Source organism: Pomacea canaliculata, linkage group LG2, assembly GCF_003073045.1.
Source record: "Pomacea canaliculata isolate SZHN2017 linkage group LG2, ASM307304v1, whole genome shotgun sequence".
Classification (NCBI taxonomy): Eukaryota; Metazoa; Mollusca; class Gastropoda; order Architaenioglossa; family Ampullariidae; genus Pomacea; species Pomacea canaliculata.
The window spans coordinates 14,171,407-14,192,481 of NC_037591.1; the positions used below are offsets into that span (position 1 = coordinate 14,171,407).

At 40.0% G+C, this 21,075-nt stretch overlaps 2 protein-coding genes across 3 annotated transcripts in view; one reads left to right on the forward strand and one right to left on the reverse strand.

Moving 5' to 3' along the window:
• Positions 1 to 21,075, reverse strand: part of LOC112557991 (cubilin-like) — a 78,054-nt gene that overhangs the window by 42,813 nt on the left and 14,166 nt on the right. Inside the window, 16 exon segments of the mRNA XM_025228169.1 lie at positions 1,278 to 1,434; positions 2,705 to 2,895; positions 3,555 to 3,717; positions 4,261 to 4,445; positions 4,899 to 5,139; positions 5,515 to 5,630; positions 5,881 to 6,067; positions 7,123 to 7,253; positions 7,737 to 7,832; positions 8,168 to 8,299; positions 8,920 to 9,094; positions 9,576 to 9,705; positions 10,344 to 10,450; positions 11,226 to 11,327; positions 11,615 to 11,653; positions 19,968 to 20,171. Coding sequence (XP_025083954.1) covers positions 1,278 to 1,434; positions 2,705 to 2,895; positions 3,555 to 3,717; positions 4,261 to 4,445; positions 4,899 to 5,139; positions 5,515 to 5,630; positions 5,881 to 6,067; positions 7,123 to 7,253; positions 7,737 to 7,832; positions 8,168 to 8,299; positions 8,920 to 9,094; positions 9,576 to 9,705; positions 10,344 to 10,450; positions 11,226 to 11,327; positions 11,615 to 11,653; positions 19,968 to 20,171 — 2,356 coding nt within the window.
• LOC112554770 (cAMP-dependent protein kinase type II regulatory subunit-like) lies at positions 13,710 to 19,255 on the forward strand. Of its 2 annotated transcripts, none has more exons than XM_025222786.1 (2): positions 13,710 to 13,997; positions 16,865 to 19,255. In XM_025222786.1, the coding sequence occupies exon 2, from the start codon at positions 17,434 to 17,436 to the stop codon at positions 18,619 to 18,621; it is 1,188 nt and encodes a 395-aa protein (XP_025078571.1). In that variant the 5' UTR covers positions 13,710 to 13,997; positions 16,865 to 17,433; the 3' UTR covers positions 18,622 to 19,255. The 2 variants fall into 2 exon arrangements, with proteins under 2 accessions (XP_025078571.1, XP_025078580.1); XM_025222795.1 differs by lacking the exon at positions 13,710 to 13,997 and adding an exon at positions 14,861 to 16,371.

Below are 21,075 nucleotides of genomic sequence, written 5' to 3' on the forward strand. Positions count from 1 at the left end.
AAGAGAAAGGAGGGAGGAAGAAATAACCTGATATTACAATTCAGCTGGTCATTTTGTGCTAGAGGCTGGCTTACACGCTAGCTGAAGGCTGATTAGTTGGTCAGCAACACTGATTTGCATGCAAGTTTGTGCTGGTCCAAAGGATACAGAAGGGACTGTGGGAAGAAGGGTGGTACTAGGCAGATCCCAGCAGAACATCCAGTGCTGTTTTCCAATATGGCAAGGCACACATGGCACATGAACTCTTCCAAAAGGTACACAATGGGAGGGAGAAGCACAGCAAGGAAAAAATCAGCAGAGAGAAGCATAGTTAGTTGCAGCACAGCCAGCAGAAACTGTCATCTCAACCAGTAGCCTGGCTGAGGACTTCTCCACAATAAAGGTATCAACAACCCACAGCTATGCATTATCTTCACAAAGTGAGCTCAGGTGTGTGTAGTGTGGTAGATTACCCAGTTTATTCATTTCTTTGTTCAACTGTTGGTTACTTGGATACTTATCCTATCTTCTCTCACCCTATACTACTCATCCAAAACAGATGCTGAATATAAAACATAACCTTAATTTTCCAGCTATAAATGGCTATTCAGACAAGAATGAAATGACTTTGCTGACCCTAAATAGGTCGTAAATGCAGGAAAAGCCACACCAATTGGCTACAGATCCAAGGACTTCTGAATATTACCAATCATAAACTTTATAAGAATTTTAGGTTATGGCAACTGAATACCCAGAACATGCAATAGTGATGCTTCCAACTGTAAGCTACCATGTCTCAATTTGAAAACTGTACAAATAAAAAAAAAAACATCTGGAATTTGTGGTCACAGATGTCAGTCTGGATATTGTTCTTTATCATCTGTATCTGTCACTCTGTTCATTTGTTGTACTTTTATTCATGACTTTGATCAGTGCTCAGAGTATAATGCTGTGGTAGTGTTCAGTACAAGTGTACATTATTTATTATTCTGATATTGCACTTTTAAACAGTCAAGAATGTTCGATTATTTCAAAAGTAAACAAAGGAAGAGATTTGGGCATTTGACTGTACAAACAAGCCAGCTAGTATCTGAAACCTTAACAAATAACCTTGACTTTAAGATAAACAGCTGTGACTTCTTAAAACATCTTCAACAACTTAAACGACATTAGGTTGACATTCTATTCACTGATGTTAAGTAAAAGATGGCTTTTACTAGAATAAGGCTGTTGAAACAAGGAGGCTGGATGATTCATGGCATAGATTCTTTAAAACTTGTAGGCAGTACAGCCCTTACCAACTGTCCACCAGGCACTAAAACCAGAGCCATGCAAATTGCTGTCTGTGACAAACTTGACAAACATCACATTGCCAGTAGTTCTGACATCAGAAGGAACACTGTTGCTGCAATAGGTACCCAGAACAGGGGATCTCTCATTTATGCCATCCCGTACCTGCACAAAAGTATAACTACTTACATCAAAACAAAAACAAATAAATAAAAAAGCTGAAAAACAAATAATATAATTCTCTCTAAATCTTTTAACTTTTAAACAGATGATCTTTTTATGATTCAATCAACCAAATTGTAATGGAAATACTTTTTTCCATCATTGTTCAAGCTGCTCTTTGATTTTTAGTAAAAATATTTTTTTCAAAACCTGTGCTTTGTGTGCAAAAGAATTCCATAACGTGCCACAAACTCACAATTTAGGCTGAAATACAGCAGCTATTAGGGTAGCACATTAAACAAAAAAAACCAAAAAAACAAAATAATAATCAAAAATGCACAATTTGTAAAGTGCATACTCACACTCTAAGGAATATGCTCTTAGCACTTAAGGACAAGAACAAAACATGGACAACATGCAAGGGACCGGAAAACAAATAACATATGAACTATAAAGGAATAAACAACAGTACTAATGACGAATAAAATCAAATACAGAAAACACAAAGAGAAACCAAATAAAAAGAATAAGAGCTGAAAGTAACATGATGTTGCAAAAGGATGTGACAAGGACTAGCATTAAGGGAAAGGTTGTTAGGAGTAATATTTATGGAAGAGGTATGTTTTCAGTGCACGTTTAAAGGATTCAATAGTGGGTAGGTGGCGGATATGGAAAGGGAGAGTTCCATTTCTTTGCTGCACAATAACTATGTTGTTGCTGTGGTGACAGGAAGAGTAAGGAGACGATCACTGTTACATTGTTATCTAAAGGAGAGCAGTTCAGAGAAATAATCAGGGCAGGTGCCAGCAAAGAAATTAAAACATAGCATGAACAGTTTGTACTGGATGTCAGAACAGATCGGTAGCCAGTGCAGAAAACAAAGGAGAGGTGTGGTGTGGTCCATTTTCCTAGCTATAAGCACTAGACATGCAGCAGAGTTCTGTACTTTCTGGAGTCTGTGAAGAGGGTATGCAGGACAGTCAGCAAGCAAGGAGTTGCAATAATCAAGTCTGGATAGAACAAGTGCACAGACAAGTGTTGATAGCGTACAGACAGAATGTGACCGATGGCGCTGATCTTGCGTAGTTCATAATTGACAGACAGCTGTAACTTGTTTAGCAAGAGTCATGTCTGCTGTGACAATGAATCCCAGATTGCTGACGGAGGATGCAAAGGTAATGTTGGTTTTCCCCACCTTAATGTGACTTGTAAAAACTAAGCACAGTTATGTCATAATCATTCTCAGAGTAATTATTATTACAACAACACATACCTCCAAGTAATCATACTGGCAACTTGAGGAAGTTTCCAAGTCGAAGTGTGCAAAATGCAAAATAATGATGTCAGATGAATTGACAGAAATTGTCCACACACACATTGCATTGTGGTTATAGGGTTCTGGAAAGTTTGGGGATGTAATTACGCCCCTGGAACCAGTCAGTACACCACCACAGCCTGCACCAGCTGAACAGATTTACATGTTGTTAAAAAAAGGAAAACTGTCAAATATTTAGAATATACATAGAATCGCTGGCTGGTAAAGATTATCTTCTCAGTCATACACACATGTATCTACACATGATGTCTACTGTCAGATCTATGGCCACTATTTCAACATAGAAATAAATATATAGGTAAATGCAGACTGTTTTTTTTTTTCAACTGGCCATGTACCACTCTTGATTTATTTCCATTTTTTCATATTTATTTTCTAATATAATTTGACTCTTCATAGCTCCTATGGTTAACTCTTGAATAACACTTTGTCATCCTAAATAAGATTTTTCTGCTTCATAAAATCATAACTTTGTTTTGATTTATACACATATTCCTTGCTTCTCTGTGATTATGAACAGGGCTGTTTGCTCTCCACTAGCATGGCTCCCAAGGCCACAGCTTTGTCCATACCTGCTTGTATTGTGGATATAGTTGCAGGACACGTTCAGGGGTCTATGGGCTTGTCTTGCATGAGCAGTTTGCTCTGTGTGATAAAACTAGACACATCTTTTCTCAACTTTAGTGAAAGATATATGTTGAAGAATCAGGGCAAACATTAATGGTTTAAAAATGAGACTGGTTTAAATACTCAGGAATACACATAAATAATCTAATGAGCAGTCAACCTTGTGTTGCAGCATAAGTAAGAAGAAATCCACGGTCACTGAGAGATGAATCTGAGTGGAAATGGATGTAAGCAAAAGGCCCTGAAGTGGTGACTGGGGGAGGAGAAGTTGTGTTGCAGTGTCGTACAACCAGTGGAGATGATGCTGTCAGACCAGAGCGAATCTGTTACAATATGAATCCCAGTTAGAACTTTTTCTTCTGTTTTCACTGATAAAGTAAGAGGAACTGTCTAGGTGCAAGTTATTTATAATCACTTTATCAATTATGGCATGGATATTTCCATAGAGTAATGAGTACTAAGCAACAATTTTTAAAGGGAATTATATGCACTGTCCGATATCAAGGAGTTTGTTACAGAGGAAAAAAAATCCCCTTTTCACTTTAATACACTATGAATTTCTTAGTGTAGCCATTAGAACTCTACAAAAAAAAGTTATTCAGCTTACCACAGCTTGTTAACAGATAAACTAAACTAAATAAAAGTCTAACTGCCTTCTTAATTAAAAAGAGTAATAAGTAAGAATGTCAAATTGTGCTGTTTTGTTATGAAATATAAAGAAATTTACCCAAGCGGTCCACAATCTGATAAGAACTTAAAATTATGACTGACCTAAGTATTACTTATGACTGATGCTATTATAATTTCTGATCATGGATGTACTCTTGTGCTTGTAATAACACACAAAGATATGATGTAAGGCATACCTCCAAATAATCGTAACTACAGTTGGCATGCACTTCAATAGCCATGTAGGCAAATGTTATCGAAATCACATTGCCGGGAGAGGCTGAAATGGTCCAGATGCAATCACGGTTGATTGGGTAGTTTCCAGGATAACCAGGACTGTTAATGGTTCCATAAGAAACATCTGTCAGTTGTCCTCCACACACTGACAAGGAACACAAGAAATGCTTCAGATTGTTAACATTATTTCCCAATAAGAAAAAAGACAGTAAAGAAGTACACAGCAAAGTATTTTCACTGTTACATTGTTATGAATACTAGTGTGAATGGTGATGGCTTTGTGTTTAAAGTTTGCCTAGAATTTTGTCTGTTGAATCAGATTTATGCCTTTTTGATAGTTATTATTTTTGTCTGTCAATATTTGCTACTTCAGAGTGTAGCTGTTTTTTTAAAAAATCTCTATTGTGCTGTACTCTTATTGTCCTATTTTATGCAATTTGAATTGTTAGCAGTGAGAATTTCACTTGATTTGTGCACTTTCCAAAATAAATAATAGTTATTATTAATTACAATGTCTAGAGTAAAAGGATTTGTTTGCTGAAGATGGGAAGATGTGAATAAAATGTCTAAGGAAACAGACTGCTTTCATTAAACCCACCTGGATCCGCTGATGTCCATAATATGTCAAAGCCATCACTTGCAACTGATGCATCAGATTTGAACCAGAAGTATAATTGATTATGAGTGCTGTTGATGCTGCCTCCATTGGGCAGACTGTTACCACAGTATGTGCCTATCGTGTGTGCAGAAGCAGTGGGACCATCATGTATTTGCAGGAAATCAAAGTTGCATTCTGGGTGAAACTCAAGAGAGAACCTTCTGAAGGTTATCATGAGTATCTGAAATTGCAGAGGAGCACAGAACGACTGGGTAGTTAAAACAAATCTGGAGACAGATTTACTAGGTTACTGTAACTAACATAGTAATTAGTAACACTGTAAACTGAATAAGGTGGTGAAAGTGAACACCCACATAAGCATCAGAAGCAAGGATATTGCTGATGAATAGACAAATATTGTACTACTTACTAATTCTACTAACAATAATCATAAAATTTATATAGCACCTTTCTCCAGAACCAAGTGGACTCAGTGTGTGAGCACACCTTTTTAAGGCAGGTATCAAACATCATCTAACATGATTATGATTATCAGTTGAAGTATTATCATCATTTTTGCAAAGAAAATGGTGGATGGAGACATTCAAGTCCTTACCTTATTTGCCGAAGTTGTGATCTGCCATGCACAGCTGACACTATGTGAGTAATTGGTTCCTGTTATAGGGGGATAGCTGAAAGACCCACTAAACCCATTTAGGTAGCCACCACAACCTGCAGTAGAAAAAGAAAATGTTTAGCAGTCCAATTCATTTATGCTGACAATGCCATCCATCTATGAAAATTGTGCTTTTATCTAGCGTACTGAAAGTAAAAAAAGTACTCTCAAGTCATTCTGATGAAGATGACCATTGTCAAAAATGCTTTGTTTAAATTTTAAAATGATAAAAATGTTCAGCTTTTATGCAAATCATTGAATGAATTTGACATTTAGCAAAAATAACAATATATACTTTTTACTTACTCTGCTGTGCACTTTGACAAAGGTTGCCATTGTAGTTTGATGAACATTGGCACCGAAAACTTCCAATGCTATTAATGCATGTTCCCCCATTTAGGCAAGGGTTACTGCTGCACTCATTAAAGTCACTGTCACAGTTTCGACCAGTGTAACCTGGGTTACAACTGCAAACATAGGTGCTCCCAGACACCTGTGTAGTTTTAATCAACATCAGATATTACCTTCAAAATATGGAGACAAACAGAGCCACCCCAACCATTATCCTTTTATCTCTTGTATCAGTGAACTTTTGTAACAGAATTTTTATGGGCAGCAAACATTCTTTGACTTTTTTTTCCACAAATGCATGCGCACACACACATACACACAGAAAAGTACTTTTAAAATTACAACATTTAAAGGCTTGCCCAAATAAAACATGACATGAAACACTAAATCAGTGATAGGCTAATAAAAAAAATCTGTTATTAGTTTGGACAAAATGTGGTGGTTTTTCTAGTTTGGTTGTTGTTGTTTAGCCTATGAGCATGGGGAAATAAATACAGTTTGACATAAATTGTAACTACTGGCATTAACAGACAATGAAAAAGCTTCAAACATATGTCAATAAGCATTTGTTTATAATGTCACTGAAATGAAGTCTTGACTTCTTTCCAAATGCAGGGGAAAAATGTGATGTTCTCCGGTTTATTACCTTGCAAAATTAAACAGTTATTGTTTCATATTTGGTAACTGAATTCTAATTGGGATTAGACAGCCAAGTGACAAGAGAACTGGGGTCCAAGGCTGAAGATGCCCTAATTTGCCAGTTTGATACATGTACATGTGGTGTTTCATGAGCAGCTTTCTTGGCCCACTTCCCCCAACCATTTTAACGAGTTCCACAGTGGGCTGGGGAGCAAAAGGCAGCTAGGGAGATTGACCACCATCGTAGAAACGCTAGCCTTGACACAAATGTAATATCTAACAGTATTTCCAATAGCCAAAATGCTACAGAATACTTTTAACTTTTTTAATGACACAAACTAAGCTATTTAAAATGTAATTTTGAACTTAAGTTACCTCCTAAATATTTATACATGAATGTAAACAAAACATTCACCAGCAAAGAATAAATTGGCACAAGTCAGCAACAGAAAGCTGCACTCATATAAATATATAAGCCCCACATGATGCTGGCATCTTCCTCTATAAAATTCTTACAAATGTCTGACAAATGTCAGAAGCAAGAAACAAATCTCTCACCATGCAGCTTCCATGCTGACAGGGATTGTTACTACACAAGGTTCCCGAGGAATCTGTGACACATCCATTTGAACCAACACCGTTTCCAGAGTAACCAGGTGGGCAAGTACATATCACACCACTTACAGTAGCTACAAGAGACCAAAACAAATAACACTAAACAAAGGAGGAATGGAAAGCACTTTAGTTAATAATGGTGAAAATAAAAACGAAAATATTTAGCATTATATTGCTTTTGATTTACATTTTGCATTGCAGAATGCATTAACAGTGTGCCACTTTGCCTGTAACTCATTCAGTACAGATGTATCCGTGCAAATGTTCTGTTGCTATGAAGATGTTCACCTTCACGGGTGTAAATTTTATAAGAAGAGTTTAAGTTTATAACATCAATCAAAAACATTTGCAAAAAATGTTAACAGTTCTAAAGAATAAGAAAGTTCAAATCCTTTTATTATTGTCCTCCTGTTTTTCTCCCACACTGGTTTTTCTTTAGAAAGACTTTTCCTTGGTAGCTCATGAACTTCATTTTGTAAGGCAATAAGTGATAAAGATGAAAGTTTCAAAATAAACTTGAGTGTGTTAACATTTATTATCACATATCTTTGTGCTACCTGAATTTTCAGAGCATGTGGCACTGGGATGGCACCCTCCATTGTTGTTTGAACACAACCCCACCCAGGTGCAGGTCACACCATTGCCCTGGTATCCTGTTATTGATCACAGATAACAAAGTTGATGATTGAATACAGTGAATTTAACAAAAATTTTGGCATCGGCATCTTCAGCCTGACAGGGCGGAGAAATAATTATAAATATAGATATATCAATGTATACATATATGGAAAGGTACATGCGAATGGCAAATCAGTGGATAAACAACAGGCCAAAATGGTCACAAATGTAATTTTACAACAGCACAGACACACATCTGTATATCTGTATGTGTGTCTATGTATAATGTGTGTGTATATATATATAATATGTGTGACAGATTTTTATTAAAGAAAAGTATGTTTTTGTTTTCACTTCTGGTGATACTGACCTGCTGGGCAAGGACCACATGCCCGAGATCCACGAGTGTTAATGCATTCAACTCGTGGGGAGATGGAGCAGCCACCATTGTTGATCTCACATTCATTTATGTCCTGACATGTGAAGCCATTGCCATTAAAACCTGCAAACACAGGGAGAAGCACAAGTCAAGCACCTTTAAAACCATAATTGGTTGGAATATTTAATAAGCCCTGATGCTTTATGTAGTTTTAGTTAGAGTGCTGCCAAGGAAATATAATTGATAAATATACAAAGTATGTAATTTTTTTAGCAATGAACACTATCACAAAAAAACAAAATTTACATTGTAAATATACCCTACTATACTATCATCCTGCTATAATATAAAGCAGAAATAACCCTAAAGTTTCCAAATAAGAATCAGAAGGCAGCTTTAAGATTCTTCCAAAGCAAAATTTATTCTTGAATCATCTACTTTCACTTCCTTTCCTTTCCCAGTATTTCCTTATTCTTTTTTAAAGTGTGATCTGTTTAACCAGACCAACTGTTGTGGCACAGGCGATAGATATATGCCCCAAGAAGTGTGTCAAGTCCTTTGTCATGGAAGCATTAAGGGCAAGAAATAAGTTGAGGCCATAAACAGTGATGGCCAGTATTAGACCTCCAACTATTCTTTTCTTCCCACAAAATTCAGGACATCTTCAACAAACTGATTAGCTTCCATTCCACTAAATACTGGCCCACAAACATTCCATGATTTCAAGTTAACTATCTCCTCACCTGCAGGACAAGGTCCACAGTAAAATGTTCCTGGCACATTTATACACTGAACTTGTGGATCTGTAGAGCAAGGTGATTGTGAGGCTAGGCACTCATTGACATCGGTGTTGCAAGCTGGGTCTGATGAGTTGGGATTATGCGTCCATCCATTATCACAGATACACCGGTACCTAGGCTACCAGGTGAAGGAAACAGATTTTCTTCTAAATTCTTTTCAATACTTGAAGTTTATGTGAATGTGCATACTTACTTTTTAGATTTAAAGGCATAATTTTTGCTTTATGGCAAAAGGATAGAATGGCCTGAACCAGGGAAAGGTGATTAGCAAATGCATGCCAACTACCTTCATGGTCATGCTTCACTAATTGTTCCCATCATGTACCCTCACCTCCCTACCCTAGGCTGAACCATTCTTTCCCACTGTACAGTAGAAGCTTGGCCTCTAACTTCATCTGCAAGTGCATGACTGCTGCATTAAAGAAAGATTTGATATGCAAACATTTTAATTATTTGTTAGGCACAAAATATGTGGACCCAAATTTTAAAACTAAATCAGATAAAGGTTTTATGAAGGAAAAATAGTGTACTGTAACCATGACAATTCCATGCTTGTGATTTCGAAGTAAAGAGAATAATAATGAATGGAACCTTTTTACCTGGCCTACATGGGTGTTAGCTTCATTGATACAAGTACCATGTCCACACAAGGCTTGATGGGATGCACTGGCGCAGTCATCAACAGATGAAGAGCACAGAATGCCATACCAGTTGGGAGCACAGTCACACCTGTACAGTGTAATAACAAAGCTGTTACTCGACACTGTGCTTCAGACTTGTTAGTCCTAATGTGGCCTGACACAGGATCCATGCATACTAGGCACAATTATGTCAGATTGTAGTTTCCATGTATCTTGACGTTTCTGGGCAATATCCATCATTAATATCTAATACTGAATATATCAGAACCCTAAAGAAGTTAATATACTGCACTGATATGGCCAGTCCTGATCTATATCTATATTAACATAAAAACACAGATAACAACTGACCTTAAACCTGATAATATAGCTATAGTAATTAAAAGGTAAAGGGTCCCATAGCCGGTAAAGTAAGCATGGTACAACATGTACCAAGTGAAGTCCAATCCTCTCCAGGGTGTCGTTACCTCCCCTGATAAATCTGGTACCCATTCCTGCAGAGCAGCTACTGAATGGACAGAAGAAGTTTTCCAGCCACAGATATGAGCAGGCCACAAACCTGCAACCTTCTACTATGCAGTCTATGGCTCTAACCACTATTAATAATAGTCACACTACCTGTTCAACTTGTGCTTGCACATCTGCAGAAAGAAAAACCTACAACTAAACTTTCTGTGCCTCAGTGTAGCTGATGTACAGGTCAGTTTACGTGCAGATCATATATACCTAAAGGATCCAGGCAAGTTAACACAGGTGGCCCCATGTTGACTGGAACCTCTGTCTGTGCCAGCATACTCGCCACATTCGTTGACATCGGCTGAACAAGTCACACCCTACAACATGGACAAGTTCTTGAATTAAAATTTTAACTTAACTTGCCAGTAAAGAACTAATGTGTGAATAATTTCAATTATTATTATTCATAAGTACATTATATTAGCAACAATTCTGTGCCAAGCCAGAAACGACAGCTATATCAAACAAGAAAAGCCTGACCCCTGGTGTAATAGTGACAATCATGTATATTTGTTGTGCTGCTAAACAGACCACATTATTTTGGAGGAAAAGGCAGGAATTTTAGAGAGTAACATAAGAAAGGTCTGAAACAGTGGCACATTCAAAATGGGATAGAGAAAGAATCATGGGTGTCTGATTCTGAGTTGGTAAAAAGGTGTGTTCTGATGACTGGAAAGACTGCTATGACACCCTCCTTTCCCACCAAAATGATGTCCAGATATCTGATTATCTCTTTCTCTCTTTTTTTTTCTCTCCCTGTAGCCATATACACATGCACACACACACACGTATGCTAAAAACAGGAGGAGGACATCATCAAAACAAACCTCTTTACCAACTCAGAATCAGACACCCACAATCTTCTCTTTCTCTGTCCCTCTGCATGCGCATACGCATGACCACACACACAAAATACAAACAGAAGAAAAAGGTCATCAAAAATAAAAGTGCTTCATCATCTTGAATCTGACATGCTTTGTAAATGCCTACTATTGGCTTGAGAGATATGACCTGTATGAATACATCAAAATCCAGATATGGCAATAGTCTACAAACAGCACTTTGTCTCTCCTGTGGCAAAAAGTTGCTAACCTTCCAATTAGGAGGACACTGGCAAATAAAACCATTGTATGAATCGACGCATGTTCCACCATTCTGGCAAGGGTTACTTTGGCACTCATTTGTAGTCAGCAGCTGTGATGCAAAGAGAAATATGTTAGCAGTAATTAAGCAAATAAATGCCCTTTTGCCTAAGTTCTAGTGACAATGTGTGTGGTGGGGTGTGGTGATGAGTAGTCGTGTTTGTTTTGGAGGAAATGTCTGCATATATAATATAAAGACATGTTAGCAGGATCACAATCAAGAACATGCACATATGTCCACACACACACAATGCATATATATGAACATACTAAATCTATCCCACAAAATTTTGTCAAGCTGTAATTCATACGGCCTAATGGAAATATTGATGAAAGTACCTGCTTTAAGTTTTGCACATCTGCCTCCAGCGTTTGAATCTAGACCAGAAAAGTGAAGTAGTCATAAATGTTTTGAAGTATCCAATAAAAAAATTTAACTCCAGTTCACCAATTCAGTCAGTAACACACACAGACATATACAGTCTTCATCATTTAAAAAGATATTGATTCCTCTCCCTAAATCTCGGTAAATGACATAATACTCATTTATTTATAATAGTAAAAATAAGTTTATTAATAATGATGGCACTTTATAATTTTTAAAGCACTTTACAAAATTGTAATTTTTCTACCTTGAAAATGAAATCTTTCTTTAAAATTCATTTTTGGTTTCACAAAACATTGACTATTAATCAATCAATATTACTGACAAAATGAAAAAAGAAAAAAAAACCTCACATCTACCCAAACACAGACCCAAAAATGTGACCAGTGACATATTAAGCCTATTCAAAAAACATATACATATTGATGGGGCTAAATGGAAAGGATCTTTGGCAGCATTCCTCAAAATCTAGAAAAAGGGCTCTGCAATGGGAACAAAACTGCAAAACATTCTCATTACACAAAAATCACGATGCATTGAAAGCCTGCATTCCATTTTATTCATTGACATGCAAAACAAATAAATAAAAAGTGAACTTTTTTTTTTTTTTTTTTTTTTGGAAGGACCATGAGAAATATGGATCAGTCACAAACTTATTAGGTGGATAACAAGTTGCCGGTCTCAAATACACATATTATTTTAATCCATGGCACGACATTCATGCACTGAATGCATTATTTTTATTCATGCATTGCATTTACAGGGCAGTGTAATAAACGACTGCATTTCGCCGGCACTTTCATTAATAAACAGTGCAATACATGCATTCAAGGTTTGAGGATGGACAACAGTCATTATAATGACTGGAAGAAACACTCGACTGGATTTTCAGTCCTCAATATATTATTAACGAGTGTGCTTGCATGCGACCAAAAACAGTGGTGTGGGTGGAAGCTCTAATAAATTGGCTGAATCTGCAGTAATTTTCGGTCTGATATATGTTATCCACTTAGGCCAAGTACCTTCCTGAATAGTTAATGATACAGTGCGTGTTTATGCAACATCTGCTGCCATCGAAACCCCAGCGCGTGCTGGTACAACAAATCGAACATGATCCCCTAAACACTCCACGTGGATTATCGCTGTCAAGGGCGCAGAGTTGGGACGAGGTAGAAGGACTTGACCTTTTGCGTGCAGAAAGGCTGCCGCAATCATTTGTCATATCTATTATGCAGGTTGTATGGGTCAGCCGTCCGTGGGCGGTCTGTCTTCTGGCTGATCGTGCGTGAAGATTTGTAGACGTGCACACTATTCATTACTCACTCGACCACATACAAAGTCACGCTTCGTTAAGCCAGCAGACATCCCGACACTTTAAATACTTCGGTCTTTTCACGGCCAGTAACGGTTACCCCATTTTTTTTTTTTTAAAGCTGACAATAAAGGCAATGAAAGAAATTCCGTTTTCATTGAAGGAATACAAAAGGTGTGTATGTGTATATATATAATACTCATAGAACACGTATGAAAATACAGTGGGAGACTTTTCGCAAACTTTGTTTGTGCGCTTTTAATTTGTTGAAATTAAATGCTGAATTGAATGTTGCAATATTTAGTCCCCGGTTGCTAAGAAAAAAATATATCAAAACATTTCTTCCATATGTGAAATCAACTGAATATATTCACCATCTTCTAGAAAACTTTGTACCTCTTAGGTTCGTGCTCATACTGATCAAACCATTTAAAAGAAAAAAAAAAAGCACGGAGTGGAAAAGATGAGCAAGTGTTCTAGCACGGACGTGTGTAGGAGACACAGATTCATGGCTCCACGGTAATCCCATGCAAGGCATGGAGAAGGTTAACCGATACAGCAATAAAATATGTTCTTTCACAGGCAGTGCACACACTTTTTATAGAAAGGACAGAGGTTTTCGTTTTATTATGACACTAAATTGTTGAAATCTGGAACTAGTGAGAGTAATACATCGATTTTATGAGGGCCGCTAACCTGCCAACAGCTCACGTTCGAACTAGGTCGTCCTTGCGCAGACGATTCGGTCACTTCCGGCGTCTGCAACCTTGCCTTCAGTTCGCGCCTCGCTCGTCTTCAATGTGCATCGCCACACGAATGATAAATTGGAGGGTGTCCAACATCCCTTATTTTTTTGTGAAACGAAGCATCAGCATTATGTGAAAGTACACGTCGTGCTATTCGGCCGTGCTTTAGAGTTGTGAACAGACATCAAAAGCAACATTGAACAAGGTCGTGTGTGTGTAGCCATTTAGTTATCGTTGACACCATACGTCGGCTGGTAGACTACCGGTAAAAAGCGTTTGGTAAGTAGTGTTGGCAAAAAAAGAGAGATGGCGGCTCGCTTGTATCTTCATGCAATGAGATTTTTTTTAAATATAAAATGCCTGCAGTGTGTGTTTGCATAATTGCTTGAACGCAAGTACTGACAGTGTTAAATGAAAATGCGGTTTATATCAAGGAGATATTTTTCTGGACTTAACATCCAGTTTGTGTTTGTGTCGACAAAGCTAAAAAATATTATTTCTAAAAAAAAAAAACCAAGTATTTGTTTTTATTGCTGCTGTAGTTAACACTGATGAACTAGTATTAATTCTGAATGAGAAAATCTCTACCACATGGACTTGAAGCTTAGGCAATTGACAGTTTTAAAATGAAAGAATATTTTTAGTTGAAAAAATGTTTGGATATGATTTAAGTTTTAAAAATCATTGGAATCGTATTTCAATGATTTCACATACCATTCAAAATTTAATTACTAGCAGAATGTAAATACTTTGTATAAAGTTTGCCTTTTCATTATTATGAGTGTAACTTTTAGCTTTTCACATGTTTATGTTCTTAGAGCGGTACACTTAGATTAAGATGGAAATATAAAATTAGCATCCATATTAGAGCAGCTCTTTTCCCTGTAACTTTTATGAATTCAAAACTTGCAAAAACCCATGAAGCACATTGCCATTTGAAAAAGGAAGTAGGAGATACAAAATGTAATCCTAGGGGTTTTTTTTATTGCTTTATCAATAGTTTCCTGAAATATTTGTGTTTGCACACATCAAATGTCAGGAAGTGAGGGCAGAGGAAAGTGTTTCTAAGTGGGATGAATCATTCCATTATAACATGTTCTGCAATAAATGACCTTTTATAAAATTAAATATTCATACCATTGATATTACTCTAGTTAGGGTGCAGATGTAATGCGCATGTAAAAGTTTAAGTAGGTAGATATGCAAATTTCATAAAATATATGTTTTTATGTGTGCAAGAATTGATAAGCAAATTAAAAGCAAACCAGTTAACTGCTAAATTTTTTTAAAAGTGCTTTTACTGTGCAAGGCAGAATACATTATAGCTATGTCTTTTTTGTTTCCTTTAAAAAATGTATTTGTTATTTTCTATTGGCAACCATCAGCTGTTTATGACAGAGAGCCTTTTGAATTTTGAATGGCAAGGATTTCAAGGTTTTTTCCACAGCATTGCAACCATTACAAGAATGATAGCATTTTTTTTTTTTTTGGCTGTAAAGTGAAGGCATGTATTGAACTTGTTTATATTTATGTTTCTTTCATTGCCTTCCTTCATATTTTTTAGTTGTGATGAATAATCCTATGATGTGTGTGTGTGCTCGCGCCTGTGAGTGCTAGTATGAAATGAGGAGCACATTCATACCAGTTCAATGCTTTGCTGTGGAGATAGCCCCATATCACCTCATCTGAAGATGAAACGGGCACACACTAGTGAAGTCGAAGCGAAGGCTCCGTCGGACCTTCCTGTGGCGCCACTATTTCTAGGATGTGCCCCAATACATGCAGGCACTGTTATGCCAGTATAATTGTATTCATTGTCCTCACAGCAAGGCTGCTGATGAAATATTCCTCGCACAATTTTAGGTTGAAAGATGAAAATTTCAACACACTGGACCGAACAGGAAGAGAGAATGCATTTAGGGTAGCATAGCAACCAAAAAGATTGTTTCTCAAACTTAAAAACCTTAGTGCTAGAATTGTCTTTAAAATGGCATTTTTTCTGTGTATTTTACAAGTATTGTCTTATTTCCCTCCCTTAAATTTGTGCTTAGTAAGCTAGAAAGATTGTGTAATGAGACTGAAAATGAGTTTTGTGATCTGCAGCAGGGTAGCAAGGGTACCGTCAGCGTCACCCTACCCCACCCCACCACCCCTGGTGTGCACTGAGCGAACGACAATGGTGTTGACCATGCAGCGAGGCGCCAGTCCGCAGTGCGCGGGCTAGTACAACAACATGTTTGTGTATCAGTATGGGCGGTAAATTTCGCAAGTGTCGCTGGGTGAAAACGGATACGGGCGCGCTCACCCACGCACGCACGCACTTGCACTCACACGCGCACACACGCAAAATCGCCGCCGCCTGCCGCCTGCCGCGTCGCCCTCGGTCGTTACAGAGTGTACACACCCGCGACGCGGCCCACCGGCCAGTCGGTGTCGTCAAGCTGAGCGACAAGAGAGCGTGCGCTAAAAGTGCAATGAGCAAGGAACTAGCCGTCATCATTCGCTTCGAAGATCCATTTCACCATGGCTGTTTGTTAGCCTGCAGCTGTTCTCTTTTGCCGAAAGCGAAGTACCCTACCCATCACCTTGTCCTTTCCCGGCCACCTATTCCCGGATTCAAGCGTGCATGCTGTGCAGATACAGCCTATAAGAGGTACGAAGGTATTTTCGCAGTCGAAAAACTTCCAGCGGCCAGGTAGTAACCGCACTCTTTACATTTTAATCTGTTATATTCTGGAAGGGTTGGGGGATGTGTCCTCGCTCGCCGTCTTTCCTCTTTTATTCGACAGGCTTTGTGCTCGTCGCCTAGTGCCGCCTTTCTTGTGCGGTCGTAGGAGAAACTGTCTTCGTCGCCAACGCGGTTTTGGTGTCGCCTAGAGAGTTCAAGGACGTTTCCAGCGCCTTTCCCCGCCCCTTTTCCCTCCTCCGCCGTTTTCCCTCCTCTTCCCTTCACTGTCACTGTCACGCCGATTGCCAGTCGCTTCTTCCAACGCAGTCCACGTTTGAAGACATGTCTGTGCTTGCCGTGCATCGGTTCTGTTACGCGAACTCGCTTAGCTATTTCTTAGAGCTTTTTCATGTTTAAATACACCCTCATCACCAGTTTTTTCCAATTTTCATGCGTTCTTTCCTCTTTTTTTTTCCAGAACACACGTAGTCGGTGACTGAAGCTGTAGACCAAATGTCAGCAGTTGTCAAGACTCTCGATTCGAAGAGAGCAGGAAATTCTACAGTTCCTACCCACACTACAAACAGCATCGAAATCTAGACCGGACATCCGTGTAATTTGATTTTCTCATCAGCGTTGATGTGCAGTGATGGCCACCAGCGAGAAATACTGACCACAGAGTTGTAGTCACACTGTCAACCAAGCCGGCTTTAACTGACACCAGCATTTTTCTGTTCGAGCATCCCAGATCGCTGCGATCTTTCTTGCACGAAGCCAGTTTCGCTAGAGTGGGAGGAAAAAAATCTTCAGAGCGTGTCATCATTGTCGTCATCTTCTCAGCAGCGTCATTTATACTTCATTTCATTTTGACGTCATCTTGTGACTGGAAGCCTGTGTTGGAGCTGATTGACAAGAAACGCCCAGCTGTGCACAATGCATCATGGACATAATCTTTAGCCAGCAGGCATTCAGGGTGTTGCCTTTTTATATGCAAGTTGTATTTAATCTGCTCGAGTCTTGCGTTGCGGTAGTCGTACAACTTTGAAGATGAGTTTAGACGTACCGCCGGGCCTCACAGAGCTCCTACAAGAGTTCGCTGTATGCGTTCTGCGCGAGAGACCGTCAGACCTTGTCAGCTTCGCGGCCAACTACTTCAACAGGCTGAACGACAACAAAACGAGGAACACTGTACAAAAGAATGAAGCGGTGCGGTTCACGAGTCCAGACACCAAAGCGGTTGGCGAAGACGAGCCAATGCTGACAGAGTCAGACGAAGAGGTAGAACCACCGCCTGTGGCGGTGCGACTCCGCCGAAAGTCAGTCTCGGCGGAAGGCTACGACCCGGAGGCCGACGAAGATGATGGGGAGAGAAACATCGTCTACCCCAAAAGCGACGAGCAGCGACGGCGCCTGCGAGACGCCGTCAAGCACACACTGCTGTTCCGCTCGCTGGACCAGGAGCAGATGCAGGTAGTGCTGGACGCCATGTTTGAGAAGACGGTGGAGAACGGCGACCACGTCATCAAGCAAGGTGACGACGGTGACAATTTCTATGTCATCGACAAAGGGCGGTTCGACATCTTCGTGGATGTGGACGGGCAGCCCAGATTGGTGGGCCGCTACCGCAACGAGGGCTTCTTTGGGGAGCTGGCGCTGATGTACAACATGCCACGCGCCGCCACCATCGTGGCTAGCTCGCCGGGCTCCCTCTGGGCCCTGGACCGGGTTACGTTCCGACGCATCGTCCTGAAGGCGGCCTTTCTCAAGCGCAAGGCCTACGAAGGCCTGCTGGAGAGCGTGCCCATGCTCAAGTCCCTTGACGCCTACGAGCGCATGAACGTAGCCGACGCCTTGCAGTCCAAGGTCTTCGAAGACGGCGAGCTGATCATCAAGCAGGGAGACGTGGCTGACTGCATGTACTTCGTGGAGGAGGGCCGCGTGCGCATCGTCATGCGCGGCAAACCAGAAGCTAACCACCTCACGGGGGAGGAAGAGGTGGAGGTCAACATCATCGAGAAAGGAGGCTACTTCGGGGAGCTGGCGCTGGTGACGCACAAGCCACGCGCAGCTTCAGCCTACGCCATGGGCCGCGTCAAATGTGCCGTACTAGACGTGCAGGCTTTCGAGCGGCTGATGGGGCCCTGTATGGACATCATGAAACGCAACATCGACGTCTACGAGGAACAGTTAGCCGCGATATTTGGGCAAAAAGTCAACATGGACGACCTCCGTTGAACGATAAATGCCGCTACTTGACCTTTCTTCCTCCACAGAAGTTGAAAAAAAAAAGAAATCCATTCTGTCTTTAAATATTGTTCTGCTGGAATTCTTCACCTGGAACTGTCTGCTTGCTGCTGTTGAGGTCTGTGGTACTTTTATGAGTAGCAGCGATGTGTTTTTGTATTAAGAGCAGATGTCAAGAAGTGGTCCACACCCTGATAAACGTTCTGTCAAGTTGGATGTGAAACTAAGTAAATGTTACCAGTGAGCAAATACCCACCTTTCCCTTCTTTCCCGACAATTCCGATTATTCTGTGGCCAGGACAGCACTGAATTAAAAGTATGGTGTATCTTGCTTAATTTGAACCTTCCTCTTCATAAAGAATCATTATTTTCTCTACAGTACTGTTAAACGGTTGTAATATAAACAGTATTAATAAGGAGATCTGAGGTATGTAAAGTGTTCCCCGCTTAGAAATTCTCAACTTGTACCCACAGTTTTGTCTCCCAAAGAGCAGTCATGAGCTTGTGTGTTCCCAACTTTAAAAAAAATTCTATGATGGTTTTTCTCGTTCTTATGTAAAGATGTGGTTGTTTACTTATTTTTCGATGTTTACTGATTTATTAATGAAGTTTTCTTCTGACAACACTGATGGTTCGTGGATTCGATCTTCGCGTCGCACGAATGAACTAAGGTGGGGGGTAAGTAGGTAGAAAGTTAACAAGTTGACCTGATGCTACTTGAAGTGTGGAAGTTGGTGTCTGCTGAACCGTAACTTGTTGCGCACTGTTAAGGTGTCGGTGCTAAAAATAGTAGCTTATATTTTCCCCGCAACCGCCACACTACTGATGAATAACCGAACTTGGGAAACAAAATTGTAATCTGTTTACTGCTAAGGCATCGCCATTTTTCTCGTTCTTTATGTGTGGGTGTGGTTTGGTGTGCGCGCAAGTGAGTTTGGGGTTGTTGATCAGCATCGTGTCAACAAAGTGTTTATCGCGGTGTTTAGATGAAGGAAAGAGATAGTAATCAAACTCCTAGACGAAAAAATGAGCACGTAGAATAAAATGGTGCTGAAATTATTATACCTATCCAAATACCTAGTAACCAGCTGTCGTGTATTTGCTTATAATGCCCACAAAACGTCTGGAAAAATATTAGCGAGCAGTATAGAGTCACGCACATCCAGTTCCACTTGGTACAAGATCCACAGTCGAGGCGACTCTAAAAATTAGACAGGAGGTATACATTTACATGACATGGAGGCACAGGCACCGGGCGATTGGCTGGTGTGACAGTAGTTGAGTGCTCTTCATGCTCGTGCACGAGAAATTCGGGAAAGGAAAAAAGAAACAATTACCCGTTGTTGCAAAGCTTGAAACCTATTATTCCGCCTTGAGTTACGATTACCACCGCCGCCGCCACCACCACCACCACCACCACGTCCCCCGCCACCTCGTCCCCCACCGCCTCTCCCCCCTCTACCTCCACCGTCACGTTGTCCTCCTCCACCGTCCGGACCGCTGTCGTCATCGTTATTCTCGTTTGTTTCCAACGTCCCAACCTGGAGAGGAAATTTTGAAAACGTGAAATTTGATCAGAGTGGAAAGGTGCGACGCCAACGACCAGCAGGAGTGAAGACCTGAAAATCAAGAGGAGTTAATTAGCGACAGTTGATATTGTCACCTACACACACACAACCCGTAGACAAGATCCGTCTCGCACTGTCTTTTGTCTTGCCGCGCTCCATCAAAGAAAGAGGATTGCTTTCGCTGAGTGGAGTTTTTTTGGTGATGGTATCATCACATCGGCAGCGGAAACCCAGGCACCTGTCTGCCCCAGTAGCCCTTGTGCCCTTGTTCTGAAGAAGTGCTTTTAAGAAGGTTAAAGCCGATTTGTTTCTTGCGAGTGGGCGAGCACGCCAGGCCAGGCAGACACGATGTAGAAGATGGCCGACTAATTTGACTAAGATTAAAAGCAGCTTTAGCAGCACTAATGGTGTCGTTTCACTCTCCTGCAGACATCGCCTGCGGGCTTCACGGCACAGCCGAACCAGACACGGCAGTAGACCGTAGATATGATGGGCGAAAAGCCGTTAACATCTGTGGCGAGACGTTACTATTCTTGATATTTACCTTATTTTTACCTTTTGAACCGCTTTCTTCTTCACGAAGAAGTTGGTCTTTTTCGTTTAAAAAAAAACAACAACTCTTTTTTTTTAGAAAGTTCTCAAAAAGTTCCGCATCGACCGCTCATTATACGCGTTTTATGGTGATGTCTTCCTTCACAGAAAGGGTCCAGCAGCTGAAATGTTAAAAAGAAAATGGTTGTCAGCAGTGAACCATTAAAATCCATTATTACCGTTGATGGCTGCATTCGTTCTGAGTAGCCGTCATCTGTGGAAGCAATATTTTAGGGAAATGCAACAAATAAATAAAAAGGCAAGGCTAAGTTCTATAATTTTTTTG

Coding starts and splice junctions, on each gene's coding strand:
- LOC112554770 (XM_025222786.1), top strand. CDS start 17,434: ATGAGTTTAGACGTACCGCCGGGCCTCACAGAGCTCCTACAAGAGTTC.